Source organism: Anser cygnoides, chromosome 20 (genome assembly GCF_040182565.1).
Source record: "Anser cygnoides isolate HZ-2024a breed goose chromosome 20, Taihu_goose_T2T_genome, whole genome shotgun sequence".
Classification (NCBI taxonomy): domain Eukaryota; kingdom Metazoa; phylum Chordata; class Aves; order Anseriformes; family Anatidae; genus Anser; species Anser cygnoides.
In genome coordinates, this window is record NC_089892.1 from 10,344,009 (window position 1) to 10,371,502 (window position 27,494).

The 27,494-nt window shown below is 53.2% G+C and overlaps 2 protein-coding genes across 2 annotated transcripts in view; one reads left to right on the forward strand and one right to left on the reverse strand.

Annotated features, from left to right (window-relative positions):
• The window catches only part of SSNA1 (SS nuclear autoantigen 1), a 2,501-nt gene extending 492 nt beyond the window's left edge, over window positions 1-2,009 (forward strand). The window contains exon 3 of the mRNA XM_048053421.2: window positions 1,787-2,009. Coding sequence (XP_047909378.2) covers window positions 1,787-1,915 — 129 coding nt within the window. The 3' untranslated portion in view covers window positions 1,916-2,009. The remainder of the gene's footprint in view (window positions 1-1,786) is intronic.
• On the reverse strand, window positions 826-21,484 carry TPRN (taperin). The gene is made up of 5 exons (XM_066980545.1): window positions 20,280-21,484; window positions 19,170-20,081; window positions 5,526-5,706; window positions 4,934-5,064; window positions 826-4,567 (listed from the first exon to the last, which is right to left on the reverse strand). Exons 1-5 carry the CDS (start codon window positions 21,438-21,440, stop codon window positions 4,505-4,507), a joined length of 2,448 nt encoding a protein of 815 aa, XP_066836646.1. The 5' UTR covers window positions 21,441-21,484; the 3' UTR covers window positions 826-4,504.
• Window positions 21,485-27,494: the final 6,010 nt, after the last annotated feature.

The following is a 27,494-nucleotide window of genomic DNA, read 5'->3' on the forward strand; positions in this document are numbered from 1 at the left end:
CTGAGCAGGGGCGGGGGAAGCCACAGCACGCTGTGAAAATAGAGGGAAATGGTCCCTGGGCCCCCGAACCCTGACAAAAGGCCCCCCTCACCAACACTGTCATCCGGGGAGAGGGGAAAGGAAAAGGAGGAAAGCAGACACGGCCAGAAGACCAGGAATCCAAGCAGGTAACAACAAACCGATGCCAGAACTGTTGGCCCCGCTCTTGCTGGCCTACGCTCTTTTTGCTTCACTTTCAAGTAACCTCATCTTCCGTCTTTCTATTAGGCAGCATCTGCCATATCGTCACTGAAAGAGCAGGAATGTCAGAGCAGTAAGGGGGCAGGAGGCAAGCGAACAGCACAAGGGCTGACCATCGCTGTCATTTCTGTTGTGGGATGGCTCAGTCCCTTCAGCTTTCCTGGATTTGTAACCTCTGTTGGGCAGGGACTGCTTCATTCCGCTGACAGGATAACAGCTGAGCTCGCTTTTAAAATAAAACTCCAATCAGCTTTTGAAAAAAAGTAAAAGAATCTTTCCAGGTAGTTGCCTAAATTTTCCTTTTTCCCCATTTTTTTTTTTTTGAATGCAACAACTGCTATAAGTGTTGAATCCTCTTATCTCCTCAGGCCAGGACCTTCTGGCCAGCCTTCCTGGCAGCAGCTGTTTTTCAGATGAAGCTGGAGCTGATTTCTCTGCCTGCTTCACGACCTGATGGTTTAGGGTGAAGGGGAGAACTCACATAGAAAATGTAACAGCTTAGAAATTTTGTTGTAAAGCTACACAAACAACAGCAAAGGTTCTAAAAGAAACCTTCCCTGAGATACAAGTCACAACCCCCTATCCTACAAACAAATTCATGTTTATTGAAATTAGAAGACAAAGTCACAGTAGGTAAAAAGCCAAGGTGGTTAGGAGAGGAAATGCAGACATCCTGCAAATAGAAACAAGTAACAAAGTTCCTTTCCTGTGGATTTCCATCTCTTGTCTGTAATCATACTCCTTGCCTTTCCCCCAGCCCATGAGTCGCAGGACTCCGTCCCCATCCACCGCATTCTTCCATGGACACAGACGACAAGATCCCAACTTCTAGTGGCGTGTCGGCCTTCGGGGCACTTGCCTTCATCTCTTCTCTGACCACTTAATGATTTCCACAAGTTCACAGGAGTGTAAAAATGATCTTTGGGACTACAGCCCTGCTACAACATTTTGTTACAGTTGTCCACCGTGTTACAACTTTACAACGGGGAGATGGACAGGCAACAAGATTTTCTAAGCCTAGCATAGCCTTGTATCCTAACGCACCACAAGTGCGAGTGCTAAATTATATAAAACATAAGCTAAAAACAGAAGAAAATGAATAAAAGTAGAAAGATTTAGTCTGACTTAAGGTCATTGTGGAGTTGAGTAACATCTTGAAGCAAGAAACCTAAAGTGTGCAGTTTTAATAGTAGAAGACAGTTGAAACGGTGTCTGAGTACAATTCTAATACTGATTTAAAAAGCCCAAGTATCAGCATCTCTTAAAAACTAAAGTTTAGTCCACAGCCTGCTGCAGCAGGAAGTTCTCTGTCTCGTGTTCGAAGACAGATAAATTGCTTAAGTTATTTCTTATTCAAAAAATGGGCATAAACCAGAGAAATTCCTCCACGGATATTCCTGCAGTGAGATAGAATACCTAATTCTCAGCGGTGTATCATCCTAAGGGATGGAGAGTCCCTCTTGCTCCAAGGTAGATCAGGTGAATTCAGAGAGAACTGTTTAGTTGATGTAAAAAAATAAGCTGTTTTTATTTCCTTCTTTCCCAGATTCTGGAGAGTTCTCAGACATTGCTAGATGTCCTGAAGGGAGAAATTGGGAGTGCTAGTAAAGCCAGTGAGCCGAAAAGCACTTCAAAACAAAAAGAAAAACTAACAAGTGGACAAAAGCATTCCTAAACTTGTTCTTCAGCCTGGCAAAGCCTGTTGGTCTGGGACAGCTGCTGTTCTGGTACAAGGATGCCACATTTAATAAAAGTCTTTGTTTGCAGGAGTACGTTTTCCTTTCAAATGCACTTTGGTATTAGTTAGAGGACTGCTAAATGTAATCCCCTCATGCTAGGGATCAGGGTAGGTATCCTACAAAAATACCCTTTCTTTCGGGCACAGTGATACCAAAGCATATCAGAGGAGGTGACACATGAGCTAATGCTCCTGCCCTGAGCCAGCCTTCAGCTTGCTTTGCCAAGAACAAGCTAAGCATTCGTCTGGTACAGACAGGGATTAGCACACAAAGCCGGGAAGTGCAAAGGCAGCACTCAGCGAGGTGCGAGTCACAGCCACAAGGCAGAGCGGGCAAACTGGGAGAGGGAATAGAGTGGTCAGCAGTACACCAGAGCACCATGGGCCCCTCTTGAGATGCACGCTGCACTCTCGGGCCTCCACCGAGCCCGTCCTAACTAGAGAAGGTGCAGGCACAGAGCTCATTCACTGAGATCATCACGCAGAGTACCAGAGCAGCATTTCAGTCAGCTGAAGTCAGTGAAGCAACCTGGAGGATATTGTTCACTTTGATCCACAGCAGAATGAAGCCAGGACTAGTTCAAACAGCTTGTCCCTAACTTAAACTGCAAGCAGCTTTTGCTTCACCACTTGCAGTTTTGTTAGGCTGCAACTCTAGAGACAGGGCTGCTATAAGGCCGTGGCCTGAGCTTTCTGCAGTAAAAGATGCTCACTGGGACCTTTTCTACTAGAAAAAAAGTGCAGAATGGTTTCCTCTCTGCTCACCTTTGGCCCTGTGTGTAGCTACTGGCTGTGGGCACTGCTCAGTGTTCACGTATCTGATAGCTTAGTTTTCCCTTAAATCACCAGCAGTCTTAGCATCTTGCTTTTTAAGTGTTTCATTACTGGGAAAAGACTTCAGCACATAGGATTCGCTGCTCTTTCCACTGTATTTCTGCCATTTCTAGATAATTTTGAAAGGACGAGTCTTAGAAGTGCAAGGAGAAGAAAAGTGCTCCTTGTACCTCCAGCCAACATTTAACAAAGTGGTATCTCATTCTTATGGATTATCTTTCCTGAAATACACAGGCAACCAGGGCAGATGAAGAGGAGAACAGGTAGAAGTAGGTATGGCCTAACATTTATCCTCAACTGTATTTTTCAGCAGAACAAACTTCCTCCTGCTGCTACAATATACACCAAAACGAGTGCAAGGCACACAAAACATTTTCAGTTCTTAGATCGGTGTCAGCTTGACTAGACATTCATTGTCTATATGTAATAGACAAACCAATAAAAGCATCAAATGTAAAAGATGCCAGCCGGGTCCTTTAGATAGAGCCACATGCTGGGGTACCACTCATTTCATCAAGCCCAAAGAGGCCATATCTATTCCAACCGCATCTCTTTTAATCTCAGAAGTACAAATCACATTAGCAGCAGTGTTCAGTCTTTTCCAGAGTGCAATTTTGACCCTGAGTTTACAGTAGTAAAGAATTTAAATGGAAGAGTCTAGCAGATTCCTTTGCATATTGGCTGCATTAAACATTTACAATGGAACTATAAAAACACTAGAAAAAAATCATATTCCTTGTTCAAGTTCTGCAGAAGAAAGGAGTGAAACAGCCCTTCTGTGCTTTGCATAGAGAAGCAGAGTGAGCATGGCAAGAAGCAAGTCTCCCCGCCAAGACAAATACATCTTGGACCTGGCCTCATTAGATTCTGGAACAAAACAAGAGGAACTGGCAAACAAGCACAATTAGCAATTATTAGAGACTGGACAGCAGAGGCAGTTACGGAGAGATCAAAGCTATGGCCAATGTTTGGGAATCTTCAAGAGGCTCAAGCCAAGCTAGCCTGGACGCTTCTTTACAGATCAGTGCAAAGTGACACCTAAAACTAAAAGCATTTATTCCCCTTCCCACCCCTCACATTCAGCTTCCTTCACAAGAATGTAACTGGCACATAAATTCCCTGACAGCTCAGGGAAACTAGACCCAGAAACATGTTGGGAACAAACCGTGAACCTTCAACAGTTCTCCGAGCTGACACCCGCTGTCATCCCACTGTCATATCACAACCACAAGAGCTACCTGCCCAGATATTCCCAGGGCTCAACCTTCAGAACTGTTCTCTCGTTAGGGACCCCAGCGAGGAAGTGTTACAAAAGCTGTCCAGACCCCATACAGTGCTTGGATGAGCGGACTCGGGTAAGCACTAGGAGAATCTACATCCATCCTGTATTACAGATGGGTTCTTAAGAGGCTTGTCTAATCAACAGCTGATCTTGAACAAGGAATATATGCAAGGCCACAGGTAGAATAAATCATATGCCCTAAAAGTAGTAGTTAGGTCCCAGAATCCAGTGCAAATATCCTCCATAGACACCCAATGGCATCTAGTCCACCCTTGGCATCAGGATCCTATGAAAACTGTGATGAGGGAGGGACCCAGAAGCTTATTTCTGTGGTGCTTGCGTGGAGTCTCAGGAGGTGCACTGACGGGTTCTGTCCAGCAGCTGCTGCTGCAGGCTACAGGACGAAGCGATCAGAAGTACAGGGCAGGCTCACTGCTGAAGTCGGAGAGTCCGCCCTTCTCCGCTGGGGTGAGCTGTGGAGAAAGCAGAGTCGAAATGGAGGCCTCATCAAATCTAGAGCAAGCCAGTATCCACACCTCTGGGTGGTGAAGGCTGCATTGGCACCTTGCCCGGGGCTAACGCGCGCATTTAATTCCCCTCCAGAAGTGCCCTGCAGTACAAAGCGTGCCAACTGCCTTAAGACTTCCTCACACACAGGGAGAGGCAGGGCTGCTGGGGGCAGTGGAAGCTTGTGTTGATCTCTGCTTCCCCTGCCCAGGGAGACGTGCCACGCAGGTGTTCAGGGGAAGGCACGTCCTGTCCCACCCGCTGTCCAGACTAATCCGAGAGCCGGATAAGAGCGGGACAGGACAAAGCCGCAAGCTGCTTTGAGGTCTCACCATGACTTGGTTCCCATGGGAGTCAGCTTCCTTCAGGGGGGGTCTCTCGGAGGCAGGCATCTCCTCGTACTTCTGCTCCTGCCACTCACTGAACTTCACAGAGTGCTTTGGGGTGTAGCTGGATAGATCTGCTGGAAGGACGAAGCTGACGTGAGCATTTCTCACCACCCCAAAAGGAAGAAGGGTCAGGATCCTGGCCAGGGACAGGACGGAAGCTGTCCCTCTGCAGGATGGGCAAGGAACTTGTTCCTTTTGCCGGTAAAAGCCCATGCCCTGCTCTCTCTAGGGGCTGCCAGCTCCCTAGCAGACATCATGGCACACCACGTACCCCTCTCAGTTAACCTGGCAAGGAGCATGAAGCATATTTTTAAGTTTTGGGCAACGCATAGCATCTTAGGCAAGAGAGGTCTGGGAGTTCCCTGATCTGGTTCAAGCCCTGTCCCTGCTAAGCCCCAATTCTGCTGTCAGCTGGCAGAAGATCACTTCCATTAACATCTCCAGCTGCGCAGAGCGCCAAAATGGGCTGTAGGAAACATGGACAGTGTCAGACACCACCAATAACCCCATGATGCAAACAGAGCACCTCGCTCACCTGAGTTAGGTGTACTGGGATGCAAAGTGCTATTTGGGCGTGGAATGTGAAAGGTGCGAGACTTCTCCTCCTCCGTTTCAGAAGCGTGTCCTTCCTCTTCGTCCTCTTCTTCTGCCAGCGAGCTCTCTGATGGATACTCAAACATGGTCTGCAAACTTGTCTCATTGAAGGAGATCTTCATCTAGACAACAGCAAAGAAGAACTGTTACAAAGCAGCATCAGAAACCACTGATCCCCAGGTTTCTTCTGGCAAAGACCACCTCCCATCCCAGGGCTTTGCCCTCCAGTAAGGAAGCCATCACATCTTCCCACGCCTCTCCCCATATGCCTTGCTGAACCTCATAGCGCACTGACAGAAACCACAAAGGCAGATGGCCAAACAGATGGGACAGAGTCAGGAGGCTCAGAGGTGCTCCGGTGTTTTGCCCCAGCACACGCCTTGCCACCATCTAACACCGTGATGCCAGCGGCCAGGGAGCTGCCGGCGTGTCCCTCAGGAGGACGCTGACAAGGAGAGGAGAGCGTCCTCATGTTGAAAAGGTGGCGTCTCTAACGCCTGCTGACTCGTTTGTGTACCCATGCTCTAGGCAATAGAAATACCAGTGACTAGGACCACGTTTTTGGGAGGGTATCACAGCAAAAAGCTATTCATGCTCTATAAAAAAAAAATTAAACACCAGAAGTAAGAAGATGGAAGCAGCTAAAGGCAAAATGGTAACAGGAGGTATTAGAGAGTGAAAATACTGGACAAAGGGGAGGTCCTTAAGGTTCTGTTTCAAAAGCAACACATGGGATGATGTTTAAGGCCAGCCCTCGCTCTAAGAGCCTGCTTAGGATTTTAAATTCATCACGTGAATAACTGAGAAAGCACATTCTGAATTGGTTACAGGACTGTAATCATCATTAGGATGCTGCTTAAATAACCCTGGAATGAAGCAAGGAATTTCCACTGGGAACTGGGACTGCCTGGCTCCAACCTCCCTCTAACAGCCATCAGGAAGTGGGAGGCAGGGATCAGAGCCTCCTTCTCTCCTCCAGGCCAGCAAAACGGCTTCCTCAGCTTCCTGGCCAAGCCCAGGGAACCCCTTGGTGGCCTCTGAAGGACTTGCTCCAGTTTCTCAACATCTTCCCTGCAGTGGGAAGGCCAAACCCAGATGCAGTAACTCCAGATGTGGTCTTCCAAGTCCAAAGCAAAAGCTGAGGGCAGGGGTTGTTCACCTGCTGCTTTACCTGTCCTAATCATTACCTAGAGTCCTGCTTAGAAGATCTGGTTACAATTCATCATTCCTGAACAAGTGGAGATGAAATTCAGCCTGTTCACGCTAGCAGAAGTAAAGGTCGAGAAAAAGCATAATGGCTCTTTGTAAGTGCACCAAGAAAATAAACACCAAGGCGCAGAGAAGAACTGCTGATGCCAGCATACAACACAGACAAACAAGGAGGATAAGCTTGCCAGGAATAACTTTAAGCCAAAAATAAGGAAGTATCTAGCCAACTTGGATCAAGGTTCAGGACCAGCTGCCTAAAAGGGTGCTGAGATCCCTTTACTTATAACTGCATTTAAAATTGAGCTAATAGGGTTATGAACAGAATTAAACAGACACGGTTGCTTGTGACAGGCAGTAGGAGCCGGACGATTCAGAAGATCTCTTCTGATCCTGTGTAATGACCGGTAGGAAGAAAGTACAGCACATCTGCCCCACGTGCCGTGTTTGCAGTTTCCCTCACGTGCAAAATACACAACAGGCCGAGAAACAGCACGCGGCCCTAAGCAGCTTTCAGGCAACCTCACACCAAGCGTGCCGCTCAGACACACATACTTCTTGCAACAGCAGCAACTCCTTCACCTGGTACAACCCTGCTGCTGCCTTGTGCCCTGCTCAGGCCGAGCCCACGATTGCAGGGGTGGGAGCCTGCGGACACAGTGGAGCCGGCTGCCACGTTGTGCTGCTCTGCCTGAGCCCAGGATGCGCCCCGGGCACAGGCTGGCTCCTTTCCCCACACCCCAGGAGAAGGGGATGGAAACAGAGGGGGCAGCCAGCCGCCTCGCCCCGCTCCCTGCCCCGGCCGCTTTAGCTGTCCCCAGGTGACACGGGGCGCGATTACAGTTCAGAGAAAAAGGACTGCAGTAAAACAGCCCTGAAGATCAGAGCACCCTGGTTGCTGAGTTTCTCACCCCTGCCGCTGCCCTAGATGCTCCCTGACCCGAGCCAGGCAGCGAGTGCTCACAATGTGGCCTCTGTGCTCCGGGGGCTGTGAGGACGGCCCTGCCCTGTGCTCCTGGAAGCTGCGGGGCCACCCCAGGACCAGGCACGGCACTGCCAGCACATGCTGCAGGGCAACGCATGGCTAAGCATGGCAAGCACAGGGGACAGGACAGATCAACCTGGTTTCTCTAATTCAAGCTTGGGAGACACAAGTAGGTTTTTCCTGGTTTTCTGCTAACAAAAGGAAATCTCTAAGAAAAATGACTTTGAGACCAATTTAGACCAAAGCTGTGCGTAGAGCAAGGGGAGAAAGCAGCCCCACCCACGGAGCGAGGCCAGGGCAGGAGCAGGAAGCAGCAGCAGTCACCAGGAGATCCCTGGCAGCGCCCGAGGCCGCGTGCCACAGCCCAGCCCAAATCACAGCAGCCCTGCTTGGTTCGCCCGCAGCCACGCAGGAGGCTCCGCGCTTGCCGGGTCCCTGCTGCTGAGGGGCCACGATGCTGTAGGAGGCAATGCTGAAGTTATTCAAAATGAAAAGCAATCGCTGCCTGCAGCAGTGCCAGCCGGACGCATCAGGGCCCGAGGGAGGGCTCGTACCCGGAGGGTTTGCTGCTTCAGCAAGCCCTCCCACTGAGGCAGCGCAGCCTGCAAGAAGGCTGACTCCAAGCACAAATTCACCACGGTGCAGCCCCCCCAGCACCTCGCTGGCCTGCCCCGTGCTGGCATCCCATCCCCTGCACCCAAAGGCGCGGCACCAAGGAGCAGGAAGGGCCCGGCGGCCGCCCCAAGGCTGCAGTAACGCTCTCGAGGACGCGCCCAGGCAAAGCAAACAGTGGGGGAACAACCGCCCGCTGGCACGGGGTCGGACTCCAGCACCACCGCCTTCCCCGCTCCTGCGCGCCGCCCCGGGGACACGCGTCCACCCCTGGCCACGCAGAGGGAGAACCGAGGGGAAAGGGCCCCAGAACCAGACACGGCCCCGCGGAGAGCCGGCCGGGGCAGCGCAGAGCTGCTCAACGTAGCCAGGAAAAGATGGAGAAAGACTTATTAAGAGAAAACAGGAGGAAACGAAACGTGGTTATATGGCTGCCTCAAAAAGCCTCTAAGCAGCAAGGAGCAGAGCTGGGCACTGTCAGAAACTGCATGTAAGGAGCACGGGCTGGGTTGGCCCCAGGAGCACCTAGAAATAAATAAACCAGAAACCCAGTAATGGTACAGTCAGCAGCCAGGCAGCCCCTTGCGAGACCGTGCAGACTTTTACAGAAACACAAAAGGTGACGGGGTCATTTTCTTTAGAAGAAAAATGCGTCCCAGAAGAGCCAAGCACGCTGGAGCCCCGTCGGAGGAGCCCGCTCGCGGCGTCTCGGCGCGGCTCCCCCGCCTCTGCTGCGGCAGCAGCTGCCAGCTGCGGAAAGGACAAACTCTGCACCCTTCAGCAGTGGATGTTTGCAGGGATTAATCAGTATTTGTTCAACTGAATGCTTTGCGCAGAACCGTGTCGCATAACCAGAGTTCAACCCCACGCCGTGTATCTATACAGGAACAGTCTGGCCAGCCATCAGGGCCACGCTGAGAAGAACGAAGCAGGTTTTTCAGGGAATATCGTGCGGCTCAGCCACTAGATTCTTGTTGCCATAGCAAAAATCATTTATTTATTTGCTAGGATTTGAGCAGTAATGAGTAATAGAGTACCCAGGAAAGGGAAGCCAGGGTAAACATTGCCCAACAAGCCTAAATCTGGGTAGTTATACGTGGCTTAGGAAAACAAGAAGGAAAAAAAGGCAGACTTGCTTCAGGGGATGCTGTCAGGACCCAGTCTGCACCCAGACCAACAGCAAAAGAGCCCCCAAGTGCAGAAACAGATTAGAAATAAAAATAGCCAATTTACAGAAACGTGCTACACGAACAACAAAGGTTGGCAGACACCAAGGTGGGAAAGCGTGCGCGACTCTGCAGCTGATGAAAGGGCACACGCACCCGATGGCTTCTCACAACCCACGGATATCAGAGTAAATCTCCGCAGCAAACCACGGGGCTAATCTGCATCATTAGCTCCAGAAGCAAATTCTTTCTTGTGGCTTTTCTCCACCCATTAGCACACTCACTTCTTGGCAGGTGTGGCAGAGCCAAAGCAATGTCAGTGCAGGGTGTTTTACACCTTGTGAAGTCTTCAGAAATTGATATCCTTGTCTTAAAACAGAAGAAATTTGTTCTAGGCATTAAAAGGAAAAAAAAAATCACCCTTTTCTTTAAGCACATTCCAGTGTGGACTCATCTGACGCAGGGACCATGATAGGGCAGTGGCTGCTGCATGGTGACAGGAGGGACATGGCAATTTTTCAGTGATGCGGAGATGCTACCCGAGTATTCATGAAACACCAACACTTGCACAGCATCAGGGATCAAGAGCTTTTCAGGTACTAACTTCCCCCTAACCATTCTCTCTCTGAGCAACATGATCCTGAAATGACAGGATTAGGAACTGCACTGTCTCCTACAGCCCTAGGACGTGCACGGGCTGCCAACAAGCTGCTGGGCGTGATTTATGGCAGCTGGTTTAGCAGCTTTTCACGCATGGTCAACCAAATGCCTCCTCCTTTCTCAGCAACACCAGCAGGAGGGTTTCGGTTGATACCTGCTGGGAGCATGGACAATTCAGCGTGATTACAAAAGAGTGAGTGACTGAAACCTCAAACAGGCATGAATAAAATCAGTGTTTTGAAGAAAAAAATCACCTTGCACTTCTGTATAGCCTTACATTGAGTTTTGTTTGACTGCACCTTCAAACCTTTGTTTGACTACACTGGTAGTCAGAGATTTGGCCGATGATACGAGCACAGGACGTCGCTCCAGAGACCTGAGGCTGCAACAGCAGACAGCTGGGCGTGCATCAGGAGGCCTGCCAATATGCTGCACCCCACAGAGATCCACAAGAGCTGTCACCAGCAGGGCAGCAAAGCTCCTGACACGCCAAGACCCATTCAGCAGGCTGGCTTGGGCGGCAGGGCCGTAACACGGAACATCCTCCAAGCTCCGTGCTGCCGTGGGGGGCGCTGGGCAAGTACAAATAACTGCCTGTGAGTACAGAGGGTAGAAGCAGACAGTGGACAGAGATCCCCAAAGGGTTTTCCCTGGCCTTTCCATCTGATCCAGCCTCAGCATTCGCACAGATCAGCAAATTTAGCAGGAGGTGGCGGTGTCCCAAAGCCGCACCCTCTGCAGGGGCTTTCATCGTGACCTGCACTCGGTGATCTCCCACCTGATGCACTTTTCTCTCTACAACTTTTAGATAAAGGATCTTTGGGAAGACTAGCCATTTCAGATGAGTTAGTGATGAGCTTATCGATGTGCCTGTACGCGACCTGAAACCGGGTTACGTGTCAGCTCAAGTTGTTGAATAACTCCAGGCACAAAATCTACGCATGGCAGCCTGGAACAGTACCCCGGGGCCTGCAACGTACAGACCAGCTTTGCAGTAGCATCAGCATATTAAAAAGGCATTGGCTGTCATTTAGGAGAAGATAAGGAGCTTTTGTACATCTAAAACCTTTCCTTGACACAAGAAGAAAGGTTTTTGCCTTGACGGATATGCCTAAGAATGGAGGAGATGCAAGATTTGGTTCCTCTATCCCATTAACCCCATACCGCTATGGCTGGCGCACCCTAAACACGCTCAAAAATTGTAGATGGTTCTGTTCTGCCACTCTGTACAAAACCAAAGAGCTCTGTTGGCTGCTCCACCTGAGGTTCACTTGATCATGCTTTTCTGAGAAGTGTTTTCTAAGAGCAACACTGAGTTCTCCTCGACGATTAACTGCATAACAGAGCTAGTTACTGAATAGAGATAGAAACACTAAAGATTTACAGCAGTAGCACATCAAGGCAGTGCTGTGTTGCTGGCAAAGGAGAGATTGCCTCCAGGACTGCATCCCAGCTCCCAAACCACAGGGCAAAACAGGAAAGTCTCCATTTACAAGGCAACCCACAAAGCCAGCTCTGTGTAATCAATATGCTGAAGCACATGGTAGATAGGAGCAATGCATGGAGATTCGAAATATTAAACTCCTTGTACAAGACACGGGGAAGTTTCAAATTCCTGATGAGAAGGGACAGGGTAGGGACAGTCCCGGAGAGCATCGCAGGGCAGACAGCTCTTGGTTAACTCTTCCCTCGGGTCAGCCAAGAAGAGCTCCCAGCGCCCAACCACCCGCCGGGCAGCCGCGTCCAAGCCTGACGTGGCACAAAGCAGCCATTCACCAAAGGACCCCTTCATTCCTTCGCACATCTGCAGACAGAGGAGCCAGAGCCCTCGACAGCTTAACAAGCAATTCAGCTATTACTTAGCCCATAAGAATCGGGCAACTCTCTCTACATATACGGCACAGGTCTCGTCTGAATGCACAAAGAGAGCAGGCACTAACACGATACAATCGGTGCCAAGACTTGGTGTCTTCACGAGCGCCGTGCGAGAGGCACACAGCAGAGGATCCTGCTCCAGAGGCAGCTCCGAGGCGATGCAGACAGCCCTGTGGCTACAAAGCAGGGCAGTGTCGGGAGAGGCCGCCCACAAACATTTCTGTGCAGCCCAGCCTGACCAGCGCGGTCCGAACAAACGCTTCTGTTTCGGGGGAAGTGAACCTTCTCCAGCTGGAATGGGTCAGAGGGAGCATCATTTTCCAGGAATACAGGGAAGTCGGGAACAGAAGTAATTCCCACCCTTGCAAGGAGCTTATTCCAGACTTCAGGGCCCAAAGGCTTCATGTATATGCTGCACGTCAGAGTTCACACCTCTCTTGCCCTCTGTCTGTACTACAACATGCAAAAGACACTTCCTGGAAGAGAAATGACTAAGTGCAGCAAGTTCACCGTGGGGCTTACAGATGTGTCCTCACACCTGTGTTTTCACTAGCTGCAAGCTATGCAATTTCCCTAAGCACACAAGCGTTTTGCTCTCATACTGTCTTTGAGATGTTTTCCTTCAGCTTACTCATAGTCCATCAGATGCTGGTGAAACAGCAGATCCCTGCCAAATTCCCAGGATCAGCTGAAGGACACTTCTCAGAAAACTTCAGCGCAGAGTTCCTTCAGTCCAGATCTTCCCAGGATGTTTACAGAAATATCTCAATATGATACAGACACTTCACATGACTTCCTACACAAACCATCCAGACGGAGATAACGCGACAGCCTCACGGCATACCCAGACCCACTGCGGTCGCTGGAAGAGCCTGGCGTTGGAACTGGCTTTACGATGGCACAGGTTTTCCTCAGCAGATGAGTGCTGAAGCTGGGCAGCTGCACAACCCTGGGGTGCCCAGAGGTGGAGGAGATGCTGCTGCAGCTCCTACTGGGATTTGCTTTACTGCCACAGAGCCTGGAAACTTGGTGTTTTCTTTTCTGCAGCCACTTCCCACACAGCAGCCGACAAGCAGGACTTCTCCCCTAGTCGGTCTGAGCATGTGCTCCCTACCCTTTCTCAGGAACACCATGACCACATGCTGGAAAAAACAGAGTGCGTGGGGGGAACCCAAACCCAAGACAAGCTGAATACTTGAGATAGAGGGAAATTACAAACTATCTCCCATCTGGTCCATAGATTGAGGAAACTGATTAAGATAACGTTAGCCGTAATCCGCATGATCAGAACTCAGAGCGCAAAGCACTCCAAATCTCCTCTTGAGCTCTGGGGCCAGGCTAAGCCCTGGGCACGTCCTACCCAGCTTCAAAGGCAGGCTCCTCTCATATTTGCGTAAGAGTTTCTATTTTAGCTCTTCAGTCCCATTCATCAGGCTGCGGGCAGTGGCAGGAGATGGGAGGAAGAGCACTGCGGGAATTTGGGAGCAGCTCAGGCTGTTGCTGCTGCACGGGGCGAAGCCTGGGAGTGGCAAGGCCACAGAGAACCTCGAGTTGCAGAAACTTTCCCACTACTGAGAGGAGATAAACATGACTCATCTGCTCTGCCAGTGCTTTGGTACAACACGGTACCAGCACTTGAAGGAGCTGGCAGGCAGCAAGGAAACAGAAAAAACAACATACCTCCCCACCGATGTCCTCAGGTCCAGCTTGTGAGGTGGTTTAGACTACAACCACAGCGAGATCCTGGTTTCTACAGTCTTCAGCCATCACCATCATAGTCTAAAATCAGCAGAATTAGAAAAGGGCAGGGAAGTAGCACTGTCCTGGTGTCCTGCTCAGATCTCACCGCTGCTGGAAACCATCTCCACAGGGGAGGGACCAAGTCTGATCCCCCGAGACATGTATTTTCTGAGCAGCACTTGTGACTGCTGACCTCATTTGCCAAAAATTCAATACATTCATGTCAGATACATACTGCAGTCCCTCCTTAAAGGCAGCAGATGTATTTCCATGACAAAGTACAGTCACAAGACAGAAAATGGCAAGGTACAGGCTCTCCAAGTAGTTCAATAAAACAAATCTTCAACCTGAGCCCTCCAGAACACAGAGAGGGAATCTGCCAGGTTTTTGCAGACAGATTTCTGCTTCCACCACCGGGCTAATTTACTTGTGCTATACCTTGCAAAAAATACTGCAGGCAGTCACCGGTATTGAGATTCCACACTGCACAGACCTGCTCCAAACAGGTTTGGGCAACAGCTTGAAGTGTTCATCCCTGCCAGCATCTTGAGCCTACATCTGGTTCTCACAGGAGCCCATCTCCAGCAGAAGTGAGCAGATGGAAAGCTACAGAGCAAGAAGTTCAGCAGGTTAGACCAACAAAACTGCTGCCCAATCCTGCCCATGCTGAAAAGCTGAGGGGTGTTTACAGTAGTTTTTCAACAGACATTAAAGTGGGCATTTGCAAGCCACGTTCAAGCTTTAAGCTGCTCAAAATGTTAGAAAATTGACTGTGCTACAGTGCACATAAACTGGGAAACTCCATCTTCAAAGACAATTTGCAGAGAAGCAGGGACGCGTTAGGTTCCAGCTGTTTGGATCCCACTAACCCTGTTCTTGTAAGCCCTATCGATACAAAGCTACAGCTCACCTTCCAGCAGTCAGCAAACTGCCAGCCGACAAGCAAAAAACATTAACACCATCACCAATCTGATGCCTGTTGGCTCTCAAGCCCTGTTACTTACAGCATTTGGGTTGCCTGGCTTAGAAGTCACCTTTCCTGCAGGGTCCTCGACAGGTACCAAAGTCCTGGAGAGGGCAAACTGTGACAGGGGATGCACTGGAGGAGTGACAAGACCTAAGGAAGGAGCAGAGTCTGGGCAACTTCTGTACACACGGGACCTTCACGGCAGAGTCCAAGCTCCGTCGGGCTGAGAGCGTGAAGCCTGAGGACCAACAACCACTCCTCAGCACCCCACTGGCTTGGCAGCTGGTAGTCCCTCCCGATCGCTCGCTCCGACATGCCAGTCACATGTTCTACAGAAACTCAGATTTCTATCATGCCGACAACCCTACGTACATTATTTTGACAGGTAACCAAACAAAGATTGGTTCTCGTTAGCTCATCCAAGCCAGATTTTATCCGCTGAGATCCAACAGACCCACATCCTGCAGCAAAGCCTTCCCTTCCTCCCGGGGCTGCCGTGCTCCCCAGGGACTGCTGCCAGGCTGAGATTTCTTTATTTCTTCTGTGATAACAGAGGATGAAGACAAGCGCTGAACAGAGGTCACCAGCCGCGCTCTGCATCCTCTCTCCCATCCCCTGTTTAGAACAAGGGTCAGCAGGTCTCCTTCCACCCCGCGCACGTATCCTGTCCTCACCGTCAGAGCTCAGCCAGCCTCTTCCAGCGACCGCCCAGCGCTCCCCTTGAAACCAAACATATCCGTTCAGGGCAGCGAACGTTCGCTTGGCTTTCCAGCTGAAGCCACACCTCTCGCTGTACCTGAACCACATTGCGAGGTCTCTTCGAATGGCCATGGAGCTGAAGGGCCTTGCCGTGGCTGCAGGAGGACAAGAGCTCAAACCCCCTGCCTGTACGGGCAGCCCGCTCCCCACTACGAGCACCACCAGGGCTCTGCCCTCCTCCTGCACGTCTCGGCCATGGCCCATCTCACACAACCCCATGTTCACCACCACAGCCCTCAGGGAATGCCTGTCCCACCACGGCAACTCAAGTTGCCTGAACAGAAGAGCTGGGAAAACTATTTTGCCCCCTAACACCGCCACAGCATTTCTCTCTCCCCTTCATCAGCTCTGTATCTAGCTGGGGATGACAGCTCCAGCCCCAAAGCAAACAGCTACTTCACATGCTTGAAGCGCCTGGAAGGAGCAATAAAGCTGTTTTCCAAAAGACCTTGAGCACCAGCTGCAAGAAGGCAGCGTCCTTCAGGCCGCAGCCAAGCCACGAGCAGGACTTGGCCCTGCAACAGCCACCGTGCCCCCGAGAGCCAGGGCTGGAGCTGCCAGCACGCAGCCCCCCGCAGCGCTCAACCCGCTCCTGCCCGGCCCCGACACACCAAAACACCCCCAGGGACATGGACAGAGCCAGCCCCACGTCGCTGGCACCTTGGTGGCCACACAACGGGACGGGATTGCAGACCGGGAGGCTGAATTTCAGCATTTGAAGAAAAACAGAGCTTGAGTTCCCCAGAAGCATCAGCGTCCCTGCTCACACACCACCGGCCCCGCCGCCTGCCCACCCCCAGGAGCGCGGCACTCCCAGGCCGATGTTTGCTTTGCCCCGATTCCTCCCACGCACCAGCAAGTGGATGAAGATTTTCAAGTAACCGAAGTCTCACTGAACGCTGCTTTGCTGGCACACACAGACCCGCCAGCAAACCCCCGGCCGGGTTCAGACGCGAAGCTGCTGAGGCAGGAGGCGGCTGTGCCCGGGGAGAGCGGCCCCGGAAGGCCCCTGGGGCACCGCGTGCCACAGCCAGCAGCAGGAGAGACGTCGGTTTTACCAAACTACGGCTTCCAGCTCGCAGAAGGGTTTGCTTCTGCCCAATCCAGGCCGAAACCAAGTTTCTGCAAACCCCGGCGTATCTTTAAACAGAACCCTTGGTTTTGGCTGGTTGCCTTGACGACACAGCAATCTCTTGGGAAGAAACCAAGGAATGCGGTCTAATACAAGCTCCTTCCTTTTCAGGCATCAACACGCAGCCTGATTATCCAGAGTAAAAGCCACAAACATCCTCTAGGCTACGAGTAAACAGAAATCTTTCCATTTGCTACAGCATCTTCTAAGTCCTGGCTACAAAGTCAAACAACATCCCACGCTTGCCACCTCTAGCGAGGGGAAATGAACAGAGAGAAAACCCGGTGCTTCTCCCACTGCATCGCCACGTTTTACCCAGAAACTTAAGTCTCTTTACAGCTTCTCCTTTAGGCCGGACCTTATTTACTAAAGGCCTTACCCATTTATTTCAGCCTCGAACTCTGCAGCGTAACAGGCAGTTCGCTCCTTGCCTTTAATCTCTCTTTCACCAGAAGGCAGCTCTTTACGCGAGCTCTCCCGCAGGACAGCCCCTGCACACAAGTCAGTACTCACCGCGCTTCATCTTCAAAACGCCTGCGGCGGGGCACAGTTAATGCTATTATGCCGATAAGAACAGAGGCAGAGAAGCTCCGTGACCCGCCCGACACCACACAAATCCAACACACGGCAGACAACACAGCTGTCAACCCACTGCAAAGGATCACGGCATTTCAGGCTGGGGAAGGACCCCTCGAGGTCTCTGTCCCAAAGCCGTGCTCCAGGCAGGCCCAGCCAGACCAGGCTGCCCAGGGCTCTGCCCAGCCACGACTCAGGTAGCCCCGAGGACGGAGATGCCACTGCTTCTCTGGGTTCTGTTGCAGCGTTTGTCTGCCCTTAAACAATTCCATCGCTGCACCAGCCTTGTCCTTATCTCTCTCCCTCCTTCCTGTAATATTTAAGGATGGCTTCCACTGCACAATATTTAACGGGTTTTGTTTACTTGAGGCTTAATTTTCTTACAAGCAAGACTACTTGCTGAGCCAGCAGCAGCATCCTGCACAAAGCAATCAGCCCCTCTGGCAGCATCACGAGTTGGGCATATCTCAGAGTTTGCCCTGCAGGGTTTCCTCTGTATTTTCTGCTCCATCCTCAGAGTACCCGTAACTGTAACACATCTTGATATTTTCACAGTTTATACCATGCATGTCTCACAGGATTTGGTGTAAATCCTACTGATGCCCCAAACTGAACAGAGCAGAGCCAAGAAAACAGCTGGAACCAGTGGCAGCGTGGAGGTGTTTAGGAAGCAGAACAGCTCCAGCCTGATTAAGAATTTGCCTGCAGGAGACAATGAAAAACTGCAGTAGCACTTAGCAAAAATCCACACCTGTGCAGATTTGCCTATTCTGATGCCTGGCTCTCGTGCTTCAGATTTGCCACCTGCCTTAGTCATGATCAGATTAATACACACAGTGTGCTCCTATGAAGGAACTTAAAAACATTAAGCCAAGAGAAACAGCACTTGCTGCCTCGTTTCCAAATGAGATGCATCCTATTCAAAGGGTTTCCTTGAATTATAATGCTCAGTGCCTCAGGCACCCATGTGGATTCAGTCCATCAAATATTTAGTTGAATTTAGGTAACGGAATGTCAAACAACACTTCCCGCTATGGAGAAACATGTCACGCCGCAAGCCTAGAAATCGGGATTTGTAATGACACGATGCCTATGCTGCCTGTCACCACGGTGTGCTGCTTTCTGAGCAGAACGATTCACGCCTACTTCTTCAGTTCAGCAAAATAACCCGCTCTTTCTACATGCCTGTGTCACATCCAGACACATTTCATCCTGCCACACAAAGATTAATTCCCAATTTAAGGCTCCCAAGGATCTAAACTAGATCCCAAGCACTGAGAAAACCTGGCATTTCCTTCAGAGAAACTTGGAGCACTTGAAGTCTCCTGGCTCTTCAGAGATGAGCAGCAACTGCACATGAGCAGACAGGTGGTATAATCATATCAAGAGGAGCTAAGTTGTTGCTGATCTCTTTCTGCCTAATAGAGACCTAATTCTTGAGCCTCTATCAATAGATCACTAATCTGGGGAAGACGCCAACGTCACACTGCCCGTTGCACTCTGTAACCAGGCAGTGATCAGAGGGACCTCAACGCATGAGCAAAAACAGAGTGAGGGACAGTCTGCAGCCATTCAAACCATGCAGCTCATCTCAATTTTCTAAATACCACAAATACCTCCCTTTCCGTTATCATACCTCCAAGAAGCAATGGTAGGCAGCCCTGTGGTTATCACAGGTGACATCCCACTCCGACCTACTCAGTGGGACAACACCAACCCCGCTCCCCACAGGCACGCCTTTGGCTCTCAAAAGGAGCAGAGCACAAAGCTTGCTGCTCATCTCCCCACCCAGCAGCTCACAGGACTGCTTGAGATACAAACAAAGCACTTGCCAAAAGCCAAGCCAAAAGCAGTAGGAAGCTACTTTTGGCCTCCCTGTTCAGAGCAGAGGCACCCAAGGCAGTTACCTTCTTGCGGCGAGAGCCTGTCTTGCTCATGCAGGACCTCTCCAGGGACAGGTACCCACCGATCACTTCGATCTCGTTGACGGTGGGGTAGCGCTTTTTATGGGACAACCCCGCCTGGGGCCCATCAGCGTTCTCCACAGCTTTGCCCTTTCCTTTGCTTTCCTCCTCCTCCTCCTCTTCCTCCCGCTGAGGCCTTCCACCAGCATCAGTAAGAGTCTGTGGCCCCGAGGCAACGGGCTTCCTTTTGGGCACGACAGTGAAGGTGTTGCCTCCCCTCTGATGGAGGCCAGGGGAGGCAGAGTGAGGTCTGTAGAGGGGCACAGAGGAAAACTCCATCTCCAGGTCAGGGCCAGCTCCCCCAGGCTGATCCGCCAAGTTCCCCGTCCTCGTGGCCAAGTTGACCCTGGGGGAGACCTCCCCGCTGTCTGGCTCCACAATGTCATCGATGTAAGTCACAGGTACCAACGGATCCAGAGGCGCCGGCAGGGAAGCGACAGGCTCTTCCTGCTCCGGAGCGGAAACCCTCGGGGGCTCTTTCTGTACCTTCTGCTGCGAGGACAGCGGCGGCCTCGCTCCCGTGCTCTGTGCCGCAGGCAGAGCCGGGCCGCCCTCCCGTCGCGGCACGAAGACGAAGGAGTTGCGCGAATTCAGGCGCAGTTTGGCCAGGGCCTGCGCTTGCAGGTCATGGGCAGGGATGGCAGCCAAGTCAGGCTTGGGGGCGGGGAGGATCTCAAAGGAGCCCCCAGCCCGGGGGGCAGACGCAGAGAGCGGCTGGGTGGCACTGGGGGCCAGACTGGCACTGGGTGGGGGCGACACAGCCACTTCGGCCTCCTCCGGCTTTGGCCTCCTGGCGTTGGCAGCGCTGGTGGATGGCACTGTCAGCCCCTTGGGCGGCACGCTCCGGCCGGAGGGCTCAGGAACACGGTCGATGGGCTTGGGGACACGGCCGATGGGCTCAGGAACATGGTCGATGGGCTTGGGGACACGGCCGATGGGCTCAGGAACATGGTCGATGGGCTTGGGGACACGGCTGGGGGCTCAGGGACACGGTCTGATGGGCTCAGGGACACGGTCGATGGGCTTGGGGACACAGCCAGGGGGCTCGGGGACATGGCCAGCAGGCTCAGGGACACGGCCGGCGGGGGGCAGACCCCGCGGGGTCACGGTGAAGGAGTTGGAGCCAATCTTGTGGAGGAAGCAGTTGGCCTGGGGAGCCGCGGCCTTGGGGACACCCAGCGGTGCCTGGGGAGGGAGTGGGACCGCCTGGGGGGCCACAGCCCTGGGGGAGACCGGGACCGCCTGGGGGACCACAGCCCTGGGGGAGACCGGGGCTGCCAGGGGAGCCGGGGGCTGGGGGGCGGCAGCCCGGGGGGACGCCGGGGGCTGGGGGGGCGCCGGCAGCGGCTGGGGGGCGGCGGCCCGGGGGGAGGTCGGCAAGGGCAGGGGGGAGCCCGGTGCCGCCGGCAGGGATCCCGGTCCCGTCTTCGGGGCCGAGGCGCGGGGGGAGCCCGGCCCCGCCTTCGGGGGAGCCGCGGCCCGGGGGGAGCCCGGCACGGGCGGCGGGGAAACCGGCCCGGCCCGGGGGGTGGCGGCGGCGGCGGCGGGCCCGGGCAGCGCCTCCCCGCCCCGGCGGCGGCGGCCCCGCGGTCGCTGCCCGAACTTCTCCAGGAGGCGGCTGACGGTGCCCGGCTCGGCCGCCTCGGGCGGCTCGGCCGCCTCGTAGATGAAGACCTGCTCGGCGCGGATCTCGGCGAGCGCGGCGCCCTGGCGGGCCAGCAGCTCCCGCAGCGGGTCCGGGCGGGGAGGCGGGGAGGCGGCGGCCGGCTCCCGGCGGCGTCCCGGCAGCGAGTCCCCGTCGGCGAAGCAGGAGGCGGCGGCGGCGTCGGGCTGCGACTCGATGATGAGGATGTTGTCGGCGCGGATGGTGCGGATGCCCGGCACGGCGCTGTACAGCTCCAGCAGCTGCTGCAGCGGCCGCGCCGCCTCGGGGCCGTGCCCGGGCAGCCCCTGCCGCAGCCGCCGCCGCTCGCTCTCCAGCCGCATGAAGGGGTTCTCCCGGAGCGGGCCCAGGCTCTCGGCCACCACCAGCCGCTCGCCCATCGCCGCCGCCGCCGCCGTCGAGCCCCGCGCCGCCGGCCCGGCCGGGGGCTCCGTCTCGCCGCCGGCCGCCCCGGCCAGCTTGGCCCGCTTGCGCTCCAGGATCTCCCGTTTCCAGGCGGGCTGAGCCCGCGGCCCGGCCCCGAGCGGCGGCGGCGGCTCGGCGCTGCTCATGGCGGCGGCACAGGGGGCACTGCCGCGCCGCGGCCGCCGCCTCCGCCCGCCGCACCTGGGCAGGCCCCGCCGCCGGCCGCGGAGCCGCCCCCGGGGCCGCCCTCGGCGGGGCGGAGCGGGGCGGGCGGCCCCGAGGGCGGGGAGGGCGCCATGACGGGGAGCGGGCAGGGCCGCGCCCTGAGGGCCCTGCGGCACCCCCGAGTGTCAGGGCCGGGTTCACGCAGATCCGGTTTCGTACTAAACCCGGCGGGGGTATCGCAGCCGTGCGGGCCCCCACGCGGAGAGGGGGCCGCAGGAGCCCCGCGGGAGGGAACCGACGGGGCCCGCACGAGCTGTGGTGTGGCCGTGGCATCATGGAGATGGAGAGCCCAAGAGTCGGGGCTATGCGACCCCCAAGCCATCCAACAAGACTGTGGCCCCACCAAGTGGGTCTCTGTTGGCCCCAGGCTTTGTTTTCAGGAAGGGCAGCGTGCCCTGCTCAGAGGGGAAGGGGGCTCGGCTGGCTCAGCTCCCCTGGGGCCGGCACCCAGCCGAGGTCCCTGCCCACCAAAGCCTCGCACCAGCTCACGAGGGGACGGCCAGTGGGGCCACAGGGGTGCCAGCATGGTCTTCCCCTCAGCAAGTGCCATAGCTGTCTTGCCCCCAGGCACTGGCTGTCTGACAGGAACTACAGTGACTAACCCTACCAAAAAAAAAAAAAGAAAAGAAAAAAAAAAAATCTGTTATTTTTTACCCCTCGTTTAGCAGCCTGGACAGGCCCATTAAGTGTCAGAACAAGAAGCAGCAGCAGCAGAGGAAGGGAATGAGAGACACTGGTCAGGATCACCTCACTGTCAGCTCAGCCATGGTCTGAGAAAGTGCAGATGTCTGGATGTGAGTGGGCAGCAAGATAAAGGAATAAGCAACAGGCACCAGAGCAGCGTCATGCCAGGCCCCTTGTGGGCAGCACATCAGAGAAGCGCTTTAAGGGAAGCTCTGGAGGAGACAGCGGGGTTTCTGCATTGCAGGGCCGCAGGCACGGCTGGGGGAGGGCGATGGGGAGCAGGACCACAGGCAGGAGGAGGGCGAGCCTGCAGAGCACTGCGGGAGGTTGACTCCGTGCAAACAGGATCACAGGAAAACATTTTTCATACTGCTTTCGCTATTCTGTGATGGCTGCTCATTACACACAAAAGCGCGGAGAAAAGTATCGCCACCACGTTGTTTCCAGGCAGTGCCTGTTATCAACTGCCACCACGTTTCTTTGGGAAGTCTGTGCAATCAGGAAACAATTGAGAGCTCAGGACTTTCCATGCCTCAGATAACACTGTGTGCCGAAATCCTCAGCCCATGAGGTGCGGGGCAAAATGGCACGCTTGCTGGCACACAGTGACGTAAATAACCTTTGGCCAGAACTTGCTGAGGTCCCGGCCTGCCCCGAGCCGCACCCCAGCGTGAGGGCCTCACTCCACCGTCTCGCTGAAAATACAGGTCTGTTTACTGGAAGGAGCACTGTCTCTTGCTGGTAAGGCTCTTACCTTTGCACTCCTGAGCCAAAGCAGAGCAATCGTGCTCCTTCAATGAGACCTGAAGTGGGCTGGTGGTGGTATTTTGTTGCCAAAGTTGCCAGTGTGCTGGGAACAAATGGTACAATGTCCACATGTGCTGCCTGCCCTGTCTGCGTGCAGGCAAACCTGAGCGAAATGGAAGGAGGCAGCTCTTTGCAGTTAAGCTTCAATAACACAAGGGCAGTTTAAAGTTTACACACAACCCACTGTGCTCAACCACAGCACAAGACCATGGCACGTCGTCCTGCATCATGGCCCTCACAGTGGCCCTCAGCGGGTGCCCGGGGTTGAAAATAAGGACAGGGCAAACGGGTAGTGACATTTCCCCGCCTCTGGTGACTCATGGCTCAGGCACTTACAGAGCCAACAATGTGTCTTTGTACTCGTAGATCTCAATGGATTTCTCTTTCATGGTCTTGTCTAGTTGGCTTTTGAGCCCATGTAAAGCCCACAAATCCTGAAATAATGAATCACGCAGTTTGTCTTGCACCTGGTACAAAGAAAACGCCTCCCTATGTGGGGATTGAACCTGACATCTGCTGGTTTTGCTGCATGCCCTCTTGCCTTTATAAAAAAAAAAAAAATCCAGCCATTATTCATGTCCTCCCCTGCCAGTCAAGGTTGTAGAGCCTTCTATCATAGTTCCTGTCAACTGTTTTTTTTTCTAGGCTGAGTCAGTGAGACAGCATGAAGGACTGGAAAGTGAAACTTGGCTGGCTATTGAATGCTCTGGAGCTAATCCCCCGTGTCACTGTATTTACACCCGTGGATAACCCTGGAGTAGCAGCTGAGTGCTCTAAGAGGCTCCTGGGAATCCCATTCACCTCTCATATTTTGGCACAAAAACAAGCGCTCGATTACAAAACCCAGGTGTGACAACAGCAGGGGACAGGACCAAGAGCGTGTGATGGCAGGCTGCCACCGTGCAGCACAGGCGTGAGTTTGCGGTGTCCCAGCGGTGTGGCACCAGGGCACAACTGATGTGGCATGTACGACACGTCACTACCAGGCATGGCCAACACTGCCTGCGACAGGGGCAGGGCTGGTACTGATAGGATCTGCTGGGGCAACCCCACGTTAGGATCTGCTGGGGCAACCCCACATTAGGATCTGCTGGGGCAACCCCACGTACAGCCGGGTGGTGAGGGAACAGGGAAAAAGGCGGGCCCAGCAGGACTCAGACGTGCATTATTTCACCTTAACTGCAGTGAGAACTCCACCTGCACAGCTCCTGCTCTGGGTTTGTCCCCAACACATCACCATTTGTGACAAAGCACAAGGAGAGAGGGAAGAAGGTGATAGATAATAATCCATTGTGTCTGGGCTTCTGCAACAAATTTGACTTTGTACCCCATGATACTGATTTCAAAACAGCATGGTATGGACATGAAATGCTTCCAGAATAAGGAACAAAGGCTGTATTTCTGGCCACCAGGTTACTCAGGGCACCAGTAACTCAGTGAAGGCGTTAAGGAGAATAGTGGCCAGGTCTCTGGCCAGAAGCTGTCTGCGCAGGCGGTGGTGAGGAGTTAGAAGTGGTTTCTATCATCTGCCACACTGATGAGACAGATAAGCACACGTCACACCCGTTGTTGTGGCAGCACGTGGAGAACAACATTTCTAAATGGGGAGGGTGCAGAAATGAATACTGAAAGATCCCAGAACTGAAGAAAAGTGCCTTAAATGACGGCAGTGAAGGATGGGAGTGGTCCAATCTGTTTAATTCTGTCTCTGTGCTAAGAGGGACTACAGTTACAGCGCTTACCGAAAGGGGAATGTGCAGGTGACTTTCAGCATTGGAGAAAAAGGGAAAGCTTGTAGCTGGAAGTTCAAGCCAGATCTACTTACTCTGGAAGTTGAGCAGACCAGGGACAAAGTGACTTAAGTGAATTCAAGGTCTTCTGCCCTCCTGGGAGATGTGCTTCATTCAGAGACACGCAGCGAGCAGTAGGGTTTGCCTGGGATCCGATGCCCAAGTGGGTCCTTCCCACCTCAGCCCCGTGGGAGAAGCACCTCTGGCAGCAGGGACCCGTCCTCGCTGCACACCTGCACGTGCTGCTCCCTTGTCACACAGGCGAACCCCATGGCTGCAGCAATCTGCAGAGCTGCTGCCCCGCTGTCCTGGACCCGCACCCTCCTACCCCGCCATGCCGGCTGCTCAGGGCCTCCCCTTGTGAGGGCACGGCCCGACGGCGTGCTGCGGGCACAAAATGTCCTGGTGGAGAAGGGCCAGTCACCAGCTCCTGGAGCTGAGCTGGTTTGCCCAGAAGGACTATCAGATTTTTAGCCTCCCTTGAATTTCTCCAAGCCTCTGTTTATGGGATGGTGCTCAGAGATCGGCCTTCCTGCAGGAGAAGGTGCAGTGCTGAATGCTTGGGAAGTTACTCAGAGCTCCAGTCTGTACTCACGAAGCCTCAGAGCTGGAAGCCTCAGAGCTCAGAAGCTGGAGCTCTGAATCTCTCCATCCTATCTCCATCACGGGATTTGCCTCCCTCAGGTGGTCCCTTGTTAAAGCACTGGGAGATTTTACTGTTCTCCCCTTATACCTGCCCTATGCCGTGCTGATCCCTGGGGCACAGCACTCATCCTGGCCTCTTGCACCTCCGGAGCTCTGCTCTTTAGTTTTCAGCATTTCCCTCGCTGCTGCCACTCAGAAATGCCTGGCGCCTGTTTCTCCCTCATTTGCTGGCACAGCAAATGCACTTGCCAAATAGCATTTCCTGGTTTTATGAACTCAGCCAGAGAACAACAACAAAAATAAAAAAAAAAAAAAAAAAAAGAGAGAGAGATAAGACCTGCTTTCCCAGACATGTCTCTTTTTATTAAATCACATCTTAAAACCTAGAAACATTCATGTATTTGAAACCTGGTTATCATACACAAAGCAGCAGATAGAGAAACATGTTAACAGTGGCAGCAGAGATGGCAGAGGTCTCCTGCATCGCAGCCAGGGCTGCCTCGTGCCCAGACACCACAGAGCCAGCCAGAAACTGCATCTAGAACGGGGCAGTGCCTCGGAGTAACTTTCTTCTGCCCTCCCCAAGGAGCCAGAGTGCTGGTGCAGGGCCCACTGAGAGCTCAATGGTTACAATCCTCGTGTACAAACCTCTCCATTCAGACAGTTTTTGCCTCAAACCAGCACATCTGAAACTCAGCTCTCCAGCCTCAAGGCTCTCTAGGGGCCGACGTTTCCAGCCCCTCGTGCACCTGTCCTGTTTGGCTCCCAGCTGAGCTGGGACACGCGGGCTGCTCGGACACGCCGGGGGCCGGTTTCTCGCGGAGCTTCGCCTGGGGCGGTGCAGAGGAGCACAGATGAACGCATCGGTGTTTCACTGCTCCTACACACCTTGGTTTTGAAAGCAGTAGGGTGCTGTCAGCTCCCTCTGAACACGGGTGAGAGCAAAGGCAGCTAGCCCACAGAATGTTTCATCTGCACAGGATTTGTCAAATGGTCAATTACTATTCACACTCGGGGTTGTTTTTTCCCCCCTTATTTTGACAACCACACTTATTTCTTTCATTTTCTCATTTGGATGAACATAATTTGCTCAAGTATCTCAGAGCTTAAAAGCACTGCAGGACATAAAGTATCCTTCTCCAGGTTTTCAAAGCCTGCACGCTTACCTTTCCCACTCATTGCTCACATATTTGGGTTTCTTTTCAGAAAACCGACGAGCGGCCTTCACTAGCAGCTCTGCAATAGCAAAGTGAGGGCTCGCAGCTGGGGGGAAGAACTGGAAATGAAAACTGGTGTCTGAACTCAGTGGAAATAGTGAAGATATTAAAAGCATGCTGACCTCCCAGCCCTGCGAGCGCAGTTTTTGCTGCGGCTGTCGCCTGACATCACAACTGAAGTCACCCAGTTCCAGGAATAGTGTTGGTCAGAAACAACAGGAAACACACAGCGGAAAAACTACAGCCCCTTCTTGCTTATTTGGGTACAACTCCAACCCGTTGCCCTGGGATGTGGCACACAAAGCTCACTCAGTTTCTTCAGTACCCCCACCTCAACACCTAATAAAGTAACGTCTCATTCAGCAAGTGCTGCAAGGGGAGCAGGATCCATACTCAAAGCACCTTGCTTTGCTGTACATATCTGAGATGTTTTTAGGGCATTTCGAATGTCAGGGCAAAGATACCTGCCCCTTCCCTTGAATTCCCAGCTCTGCACCAGCAGGACCTTCTAGTGGAGACTATACCAGAGTACAACTGAGTTTTAGCACTTTAAAAAAAAAAAAAAAAAAGAAAAGGAACTCCAATAAAATAACCTCCCACTTTCTGTTGAAGCTTTTTGAATGCCACCTGCACGCAGGTGTGCTGGTCCTGGGCCAGGGCCAGCGTGACCGCAGCGGCGAGCGGTCCCTGGCCAGTTGCCGCAGCCTTCTTAGCACTGCTGCAATTCCGCTTCCCCGGGTAAGAAACACTCCACGTGTACAAGGCGCCACATCCACGCACAGCCACGAGAGGAAGAGGACATTCAGACACACAAAAACCCCACTGACACCCG